We start from the raw sequence: 10000 nt of genomic DNA on the forward strand, positions 1-10000 counted from the left end.
ACCACTACTAAAGGACATCAATAAGAAGGAGAGACTTGCTTGGGCCAAGAAACACGAGCAATGGACATTAGACTGGTAAAAATCTGTCCTTTGGTTCCAACCGCCGTGTCTATGTGAGACACAGAGTAGGTGAACGGATGATCTCCACATGTGTGGTTCCCACCATGAAGCATGGAGGAGGAGGTGTGATGGTGTTGGGGTGCTTTGCTGGTGACCCTGTCTGTGATTTATTTAGAATTCAAGGCACACTTAACCAACATGGCTACCACAGCATTCTGCAGCGATACGCCATCCCATCTGGTTTGCGCTTAGTGGGACTATCATTTGTTTTTCAACAGGACAATGGTCCAACACACCTCCAGGCTGTGTAAGGGCTATTTGACCAAGAAGGAGAGTGATGGAGTGCTGCATCAGATGACCTGGCCTCCACAATCACCTGACCTCAACCGAATTGAGATGGTTTGGGATGAGTCGAACGGCAGAGTGAAGGAAAAGCAGCCAACAAGTGCTCAGCATATGTGGGAACTCCATCAAGACTGTTGGAAAAGCATTCCTCATGAAGCTGGTTGAGAGAATACCAAGAGTGTGCAAAGCTGTCATCAAGGCAAAGGGTGTCTACTTTCAAGAATCTCAAATATAAAATATATTTAGGTTACACCATGATTCCATATGTGTTATTTCATAGGTGGGATGTAGCTCAGTTGATAGAGCATGGCGTTTGCAACGGCAGGGTTGTGGGTTCGTTTCCCACACGGGGGTATGAAAAAATAAATACATGTATGCACTAACTGTAAGTCGCTCTGGATAAGAGCGTCTGCTAAATGACGTAAATGTAAAAATGTTATTATTCTACAATGTAAAAACAATAGTAAAAATAAAGATAAACCCTTGAATGAGTAGGTGTGTCCAAACTTTTCACTGGCACTATAGTTTCTAGCCTGGTCCCAGATCAGGTTGTGCTCTTGTCAACTCCATTGCTGTCGTTGTAAAGTCAGTCAGTTGCATAAGGAGTTGAGAGAGCAGAAACAGGCTTCCTCCCACTAAAGCATGGCGCTTACTGGAGATACATTCCTTTTGGCATTGTTTGGATACGTGCTTAATTGTTGTATGCTTGCTTTTACCCTTGGTTGGCGTTGTTGTGATTCTGTCAAGACGATCAGGATTGGTTGGTATTTAAAGGTCGTGAGGCTGTTTTTCTCGTTCAAGTATAGAGCCTGATGCATTTAGCCTATGTCTGTAGAAAGTAGGTAACCTATGTGTGTAGAAAGTATGTAACCTATGTGTGTAGAAAGCATGTAGCCTGTGTGTGTGTGTGTGTGTGTGTGTGTGTGTGTGTGTGTGTATTCCATAGAAAGTGAAGGGGATTTGTATCCTGACTCATTAGAACCACGGCAGAAGGCTCAGCAACAGTGTTATCAAGCTGATGACATCAATGCCAGAAACTGGGGATTATTTATTCTAACCTCCAAATTAGATGAAAGCTAATCTTTCTACATTAGAACAATGATAGCAATGTTAAAATATCAAAATAATGTGTCTGTCCTATCACAATCGATCGGTCTTAATGTTGATGTTTACTGTGTATAGTATGCCTGTTTTGTGTAAATATATGTCTACCCTCCCTGACATGGCTGTCCCTGTATTTGTTCTGTCCCAGTTGGAGGAGTGTGCTCTGCAGATGGCCTCCAATGGGAACTACCTGGACCTGGAGCTATCCCTAGGGGAACAGAAAGATGATGTGGAACAGCTCTATGACGATGTGGGGTAAGGACGCCTCTCCTCCTCCTCCTCCTCCACCTCTCCTCTCCTCCTCTTCCTCCTTCTCTCCACCTCACCTCCTCCTCCTCCTCCACCTCTGCTTCTCATTTTTACATTTTAGTCATTTAGCAGACGCTCTTATCCAGAGCGACTTACAGTTAGTGAGTGCATACATTTTCATACTGGCCCCACGTGGGAGACGAACCCACAACTCTCCACCTCTTCTCCTCCTCCACCTCACCTCTCCTCCTTCACCTCCTCCTCTCCACCTCTCCTCTTCCTCATCTCTGTTTTACCTTTTCACACACACTCACATTCACACACGCCCACACTCACACACACTCACATTCACATGAGTTATACAGCAACACAACATGAAGACCCAGTCAGGGTGTTTCAGGAGGTCATAGGGTTACACAGCAACACAACATGAAGACACAGTTAGGGTGTTTCAGGAGGTCATAGGGTTACACAGCAACACAACATGAAGACACAGTCAGGGTGTTTCAGGAGGTCATAGGGTTACACAGCAACACAACATGAAGACACAGTCAGGGTGTTTCAGGAGGTCATAGGGTTACACAGCAACACAACATGAAGACACAGTCAGGGTGTTTCAGGAGGTCATAGGGTTACACAGCAACACAACATGAAGACACAGTCAGGGTGTTTCAGGAGGTCATAGGGTTACACAGCAACACAACATGAAGACACAGTCAGGGTGTTTCAGGAGGTCATAGGGTTACACAGCAACACAACATGAAGACACAGTCAGGGTGTTTCAGGAGGTCATAGGGTTACACAGCAACACAACATGAAGACCCAGTCAGGGTGTTTCAGGAGGTCATAGGGTTACTCAGCAACACAACATGAAGACACAGTCAGGGTGTTTCAGGAGGTCATAGGGTTACACAGCAACACAACATGAAGACACAGTCAGGGTGTTTCAGGAGGTCATAGGGTTACACAGCAACACAACATGAAGACCCAGTCAGGGTGTTTCAGGAGGTCATAGGGTTACACAGCAACACAACATGAAGACCCAGTCAGGGTGTTTCAGGAGGTCATAGGGTTACACAGCAACACAACATGAAGACACAGTCAGGGTGTTTCAGGAGGTCATAGGGTTACACAGCAACACAACATGAAGACACAGTCAGGGTGTTTCAGGAGGTCATAGGGTTACACAGCAACACAACATGAAGACACAGTCAGGGTGTTTCAGGAGGTCATAGGGTTACTCAGCAACACAACATGAAGACACAGTCAGGGTGTTTCAGGAGGTCATAGGGTTACACAGCAACACAACATGAAGACACAGTCAGGGTGTTTCAGGAGGTCATAGGGTTACACAGCAACACAACATGAAGACACAGTCAGGGTGTTTCAGGAGGTCATAGGGTTACACAGCAACACAACATGAAGACCCAGTCAGGGTGTTTCATAGTGAGTGTCAGGGTTCCTAGTCATTGATGCTACAGTATCTCTGGTTGTGTCTGTTCTGTCCAAGCTGAGTTTATAGCTGAGTTTAGCAGGGCTTGCCTGTGTTGCAGGATGAAGTGAGTCATTTTACTGAGATAGGAAGTGTCACTGACTGGAGCGATGACACGTATGAGTTAGGTAGAGATTTGGAGAGGGAGTAGGTGTTAGTGACTTTACTGATTTAAGAGATTGTGGGAGTTTTAGATGTGAAATGCAGAATGAAAGGACCTTTGAACAGTTCCAGATGAAGTTGTGCCTTTTTACTGTGCTTCAGTAGCAATCCAGCTCTCTATCCACCAGTCTCCTTCTCACAGTGTAGCACATTTTAGAGCAGTGTAGAGCTGTGTAGAACATTATAGAGCAGTGTAGAACATTCTAGAGCAGTGTAGAGCTGTGTAGAACATTCTAGAGTAGTGTAGAAAATTCTAGAGCTGTGTAGAACATTATAGAGTAGTGTAGAACATTCTAGAGCAGTGTAGAGCATGGTAGAACATTCTAGAGCTGTGTAGAGTAGTGTAGAACATTCTAGAGCAGTGTCAAACATTATAGAGCAGTGTAGAACATTCTAAGGCGGTGTAGAACATTCTAGAGCAGTGTAGAGCTATGTAGAACATTCTAGAGCTGTGGAGAGCAGTGTAGAACATTCTAGAGCAGTGTAGAACATTCTAGAGAAGTGTAGAGCAGTGGTTCCCAACTTAATTTTGCTCTGCCCGGAGTACCCCTGAAGTACCCCCTCGTGTGCATTTGACCAGTAGGTCTATGGTCTCATGAGTCATCTCAAGTACCCCCTGTGGCTAGACCAAGTACCCCCTGGGGTCCTAGTACCCCTAGTTGGGAATCAGTGGTGTAGAGCATGGAGCTGGAGCTGTGAGGAGAGATGCTTGGTACATGGTGCTCTGTGCCTCTGTGTCTCTCTCTCTCTGTTGCTTGTTTCCAGACGGGCGTGTCAGTCATCATGTCCCTGTGAAGTGGCCCTCTAAATCTCTTCACACTCTCCTCACATCTCTCTCAGCTAGAGGAGACAGGGGGAGAACAAGGGGCAGAAACACGCGCACACACACACACACACACACACACACACACACACACACACACACACACACACACACACACACACACGGACAGACAGACAGACTTACGGCCCCATGCAAACAAACACACACACACGTTCTCCACCGGCTAGTTGCTATAGTGGAAAAGTGTCAAGTTCAGTATTGTTAATGACAACCTAGTCCCCTTTAAACTCACAGGATGAAAATAGTCTGGGGGGGAAGCGTATGAAGGCCATATGAGTCTGTCAGTGGGTTGAGACTGGGATCATATGAGTCTGTCGGTGGGTTGAGACTGGGACCATATGAGTCTGTCGGTGGGTTGAGACTGGGACCATATGAGTCTGTCGGTGGGTTGAGACTGGGACCATATGAGTCTGTCGGTGGGTTGAGACTGGGACCATATGAGTCTGTCGGTGGGTTGAGACTGGGACCATATGAGTCTGTCGGTGGGTTGAGACTGGGACCATATGAGTCTGTCGGTGGGTTGAGACTGGGACCATATGAGTCTGTCGGTGGGTTGAGACTGGGACCATATGAGTCTGTCGGTGGGTTGAGACTGGGACCATATGAGTCTGTCGGTGGGTTGAGACTGGGACCATATGAGTCTGTCGGTGGGTTGAGACTGGGACCATATGAGTCTGTCGGTGGGTTGAGACTGGGACCATATGAGTCTGTCGGTGGGTTGAGACTGGGACCATATGAGTCTGTCGGTGGGTTGAGACTGGGACCATATGAGTCTGTCGGTGGGTTGAGACTGGGACCATATGAGTCTGTCGGTGGGTTGAGACTGGGACCATATGAGTCTGTCGGTGGGTTGAGACTGGGACCATATGAGTCTGTCGGTGGGTTGAGACTGGGACCATATGAGTCTGTCGGTGGGTTGAGACTGGGACCATATGAGTCTGTCGGTGGGTTGAGACTGGGACCATATGAGTCTGTCGGTGGGTTGAGACTGGGACCATATGAGTCTGTCGGTGGGTTGAGACTGGGACCATATGAGTCTGTCGGTGGGTTGAGACTGGGACCATATCAGTCTGTCGGTGGGTTGAGACTGGGACCATATGAGTCTGTCGGTGGGTTGAGACTGGGACCATATGAGTCTGTCGGTGGGTTGAGACTGGGACCATATGAGTCTGTCGGTGGGTTGAGACTGGGACCATATGAGTCTGTCGGTGGGTTGAGACTGGGACCATATGAGTCTGTCGGTGGGTTGAGACTGGGACCATATGAGTCTGTCGGTGGGTTGAGACTGGGACCATATGAGTCTGTCGGTGGGTTGAGACTGGGACCATATGAGTCTGTCGGTGGGTTGAGACTGGGACCATATGAGTCTGTCGGTGGGTTGAGACTGGGACCATATCAGTCTGTCGGTGGGTTGAGACTGGGACCATATGAGTCTGTCGGTGGGTTGAGACTGGGACCATATGAGTCTGTCGGTGGGTTGAGAATGGGACCATATGAGTCTGTCGGTGGGTTGAGACTGGGACCATATGAGTCTGTCGGTGGGTTGAGACTGGGACCATATGAGTCTGTCGGTGGGTTGAGAATGGGACCATATGAGTCTGTCGGTGGGTTGAGAATGGGACCATATGAGTCTGTCGGTGGGTTGAGACTGGGACCATATGAGTCTGTCGGTGGGTTGAGACTGGGACCATATGAGTCTGTCGGTGGGTTGAGACTCAAAAGGTTCAGTCCAGTGTGTCTGAGTGTGAATGGTTTTTAAGTTTCTTCTTCCTCAGTATCCGAATAGACATCCAGTACGTTTCTCCCCAGACAGACTGTGATTGTCTTACTGCAACGAACACTGTTTATAATCTATGGGGCCCCCGTTCATTAACTTGTGCCTGAATCTGATTTGAATCTGATTTAACCCTCACCAAGCTTTCTGTCTGTCCTTTTCTAGTTCACACGAGTTTGTCTGCATCCCAAATGGCACCCTATTCTCTATATAGCACACTACTTTTAGCTAGAGCCCTATGGGTGGGAGTAGGACACTTTAAAGGGATTAGGCTACCATTTGGGATTCAGACAAAGACTCGTTTTGTCCTGCTGTCCCCCTGTGACCTTCTCTACCCCCTCCCCCTCCCCCGAGGGGGCGGAGCCCAGATCATTCATATCTAACATCACGTCACCTCAGTCAGGAAGCAGCAGCAGCAGGCTGAGAACATGAATGGGAGAGAAGACCCACAGGCCGGTCAAATGCCCCCTGCCTCCTAAAAATGACCGAACCAACTCTGAGGTGAAAAGGTGACGGTGAAAAACATAGCTGTCTGTTCAGCCATCTGTGGCGTTTTTTGATCTGGAAGCAGCTCTCCGCCTGTTAGAACTGGTGGGACATGTCTCCTATGTTGTTGTTGAAGCCGGAGTCCTCGTCTGCCTCCCAAATGCCAGCCTTTTCCCTTTTCTAGTCCACTACTTTAGGGCCTATAGGGCTCTGGCCAAAAGGTAGTGCACCGTATAGGGAATAGGCTGCCATTTTGGGACTCACCCCTGGTTAACTGGCTTTATGAACATGGAGAACACAGGAGAGCTGGGACAAGGGAGCGTTTGTGTGGAACAGTGTGTGGTCACACAACTGGAATACGTGTAATGTCTGCATGGAAGGAGGGAGGGAAGGAGGAAGACATGGTGGAGAAGGGGGGTTAGTGGGGATTGGGGTGGCACAGAGGAAATACGGCATTTGAAAGACCTGGAAAACGGCAGGGTGCTAATTGTCATGTGAGTGAGTCTGCTTGTATACACTACCGGTCAAAAGTTTTAGAACATCTACTCATTCAAAGGTTTTTCTTTATTTTTACTATTTTCTACATTGTAGAATAATAGTGAAGTCATCAAAACTATGAAATAACACATATGGAATCAGGTAGTAACCAAAAAAGTGTTAAACAAATCAAAATGTATTTTATATTTGAGAATCTTCAAATAGCCACCCTTTGCCTTGATGACAGCTTTGCACACTCTTGGCATTCTTTTTTGTTTAACACTTTTTTGGTTACTACATGATTCCATATGTGTTATTTCATAGTTTTGATGTCTTCACTATTATTCTACAGTGTAGAAAATAGTAAAAAAATAAAGAAAAACCCTTGAATGCGTAGGTGTTGTAAAAGTTTTGACCGGTAGTGTGATGAGGACGTTAAGATAAGAAGAATATTTACTTACAGTACTCCTTTTTAGCCCCCCCCCCCCCACACACACACACATACACATTCTCACACACACACACACACACACTCCCTGACACAGCATAGTCTCCATACCTCTCCATCTCTAGTCTCTCTGCTGTTCTCCTCTGCTGTCCTCCAGAACTTTCCATAGTATATAATCCCTGCTGGACCAGCAGTTCAAGCAGCTGAAGCAGTCACAGTCCAGCCATGGTTGTGTTTATTGGGATGGGATATCTACTGTCTAGTCACAGCCCAGCCATGGTTGTGTTTATTGGGATGGGATATCTACTGTCTAGTCCCAGCCCAGCCATGGTTGTGTTTATTGGGATGGGATATCTACTGTCTAGTCACAGCCCAGCCATGGTTGTGTTTATTGGGATGGGATATCTACTGTCTAGCCCCAGACCAGCCATGCTACTATGTGGAATGGTTTGCTGTTAAAACTGACAATGAACTGACACGATACTTACGCAGTCTGTGCTTCAGGCACCATTCCACTGGCAGTAGGAAGTATTGAGCCACATCCTCTCTATGGATATTTCACCGTATGACCTGAGATGTTATTGAGTAACGGATACTGTCAGTTCTTTATGGTTCGGCTAGTCTTCTCTCTCTCTCTCTCTCTCTCTCTCTCTCTCTCTCTCTCCTCCTGTCTTTACTACTGTAGTCTCCCCTCTCTCTCCTCTGTATTTCCTAAAGAGTCTCCCCTCTCTCTCTCCTCCACAGTAAAGGGAAGAAACCCATCCTGATCCTGAGAACTCAGCTATCAGTCAGAGTCCACTCCATTCTAGGTAAGAACCATCTCCTCCTCTTCCATCCCTCTGTCCCACTTGAAACAAAGAACATATCATGAAGGCTTTATAGAGCGTTCATGAATCGTTCCTAAATGCTTCATAAGCACTTCATAGATGCTTTACAGCAAGATGTTTGCTTATGAAGGATTTCTGAAACATCTATATACCCCTTTTTTATAAAGGGTTTATGAAGTCTTCAATAAGTCTTAAGTTATGAATCCTCTTCCTTCACTCTGTCCACTCCTCCGAAGCGAGTGATGACTCAGGGGAAAGCAGCGGTGTGGATTTCCCATCTCTCCTACCGTCTCTAATGTACCCAGCCACCGGCTTCCTATTGCCCATAGGGCTCTGGTCAAAAGTAGTGCACTGTATAGGGAATAGGGTGCCAGGTCTCCCTATCTAAAGTAGTGCACTATATAGGGAATAGGGTGCCAGGGCCCTATCTAAAGTAGTGTACTATATAGGGAATAGGGTGCCAGGTCTCCCTATCTAAAGTAGTGCACTATATAGGGAATAGGGTGCCAGGGCCCTATCTAAAGTAGTGTACTATATAGGGAATAGGGTGCCAGGTCTCCCTATCTAAAGTAGTGCACTATATAGGGAATAGGGTGCCAGGGCCCTATCTAAAGTAGTGTACTATATAGGGAATAGGCTGCCATTTGGGTCCCACCCAGTGGCTTCCGTTGGCCTCTATGAGCTTTAACTCTCCATTTGTCACTGCAGCGCTGACATCATCATAATCACACTCCTCTCAACTCCTCTTTCCACTCCAGGCGTAAAACTGTTTTATTTCCAAGTGCTTTGTGGGGAAAAATGCCCCACTGTCCAAGGCAGTGATGCTTAACTGGTTTTTATCCTTTTTTTTCTGGAGTTTTCTTTCCTTCTAAACCATACTCGGATCTTCCCTTCCAATCCATCAGTATTTCCAACCAGTGACATCAGCAACAGCAGTTTTTATTCTGCAGACTGCTGCAGTTATTGTAATAGGTGCAGTTAATGGCCATATGATTACAGAGTCATTTTCACTTACAGTGAGGGGAAAAAAGTATTTGATCCCCTGCTGATTTTGTACGTTTGCCCACTGACAAAGAAATGATGAGTCTATAATTTTAATGGTAGGTTTATTTGAACAGTGAGAGACAGAATAACAACACAAAAATCCAGAAAAACGCATGTCAGAAATGTTGTAAATTGATTTGCATTTTAATGAGGGAAATAAGTATTTGACCCCCTCTCAATCAGAAAGATTTCTGGCTCCCAGGTGTCTTTTTTATACAGGTAACGAGCTGAGATTAGGAGCACACTCTTAAAGGGCTCCATGCAAGATCTCACCTCGTGGAATTGCAATGATCATGATCATGGTGAGGAATCAGCCCAGAACTACACGGGAGGATCTTGTCAATTATCTCAAGGCAGCTGGGACCATAGTCACCAAGAAAACAATTGGTAACACACTACACCGTACAGGACTGAAATCCTGCAGCGCCCGCAAGGTCCCCCTGCTCAAGAAAGCACATATACAGGCCCGTCTGAAGTTTGCCAATGAACATCTGAATGATTCAGAGGAGAACTGGGTGAAACTGTTGTGGTCAGATGAGACCAAAATGGAGCTCTTTGGCATCAACTCAACTCGCCGTGTTTGGAGGAGGAGGAATGCTGCCTATGACCCCAAGAACACCATCCCCACCGTCAAACATGGAGGTGGAAACATTATGCTTTGGGGGTGTTTTTCTGCTAAGGGGACAGG

The 10000-nt window shown here is 46.5% G+C and overlaps 1 protein-coding gene across 1 annotated transcript in view; it reads left to right on the forward strand.

Annotated features, from left to right (window-relative positions):
• Positions 1-1668: 1668 nt before the first annotated feature.
• The window catches only part of LOC311125837 (FH1/FH2 domain-containing protein 3-like), a gene marked incomplete at its 3' end in the record, with an annotated part of 137166 nt that continues 128834 nt past the window's right edge, over positions 1669-10000 (forward strand). The window contains exons 1-2 of the mRNA XM_084199869.1: positions 1669-1764; positions 8186-8250. Of these exons, the coding sequence (XP_084055995.1) occupies positions 1679-1764; positions 8186-8250 (151 nt within the window). The remainder of the gene's footprint in view (positions 1765-8185; positions 8251-10000) is intronic.

The sequence above is a fragment of the Coregonus lavaretus genome, assembly GCF_964263955.1.
Source record: "Coregonus lavaretus genome assembly, contig: HAP1_SCAFFOLD_1285, whole genome shotgun sequence".
Classification (NCBI taxonomy): Eukaryota; Metazoa; Chordata; class Actinopteri; order Salmoniformes; family Salmonidae; genus Coregonus; species Coregonus lavaretus.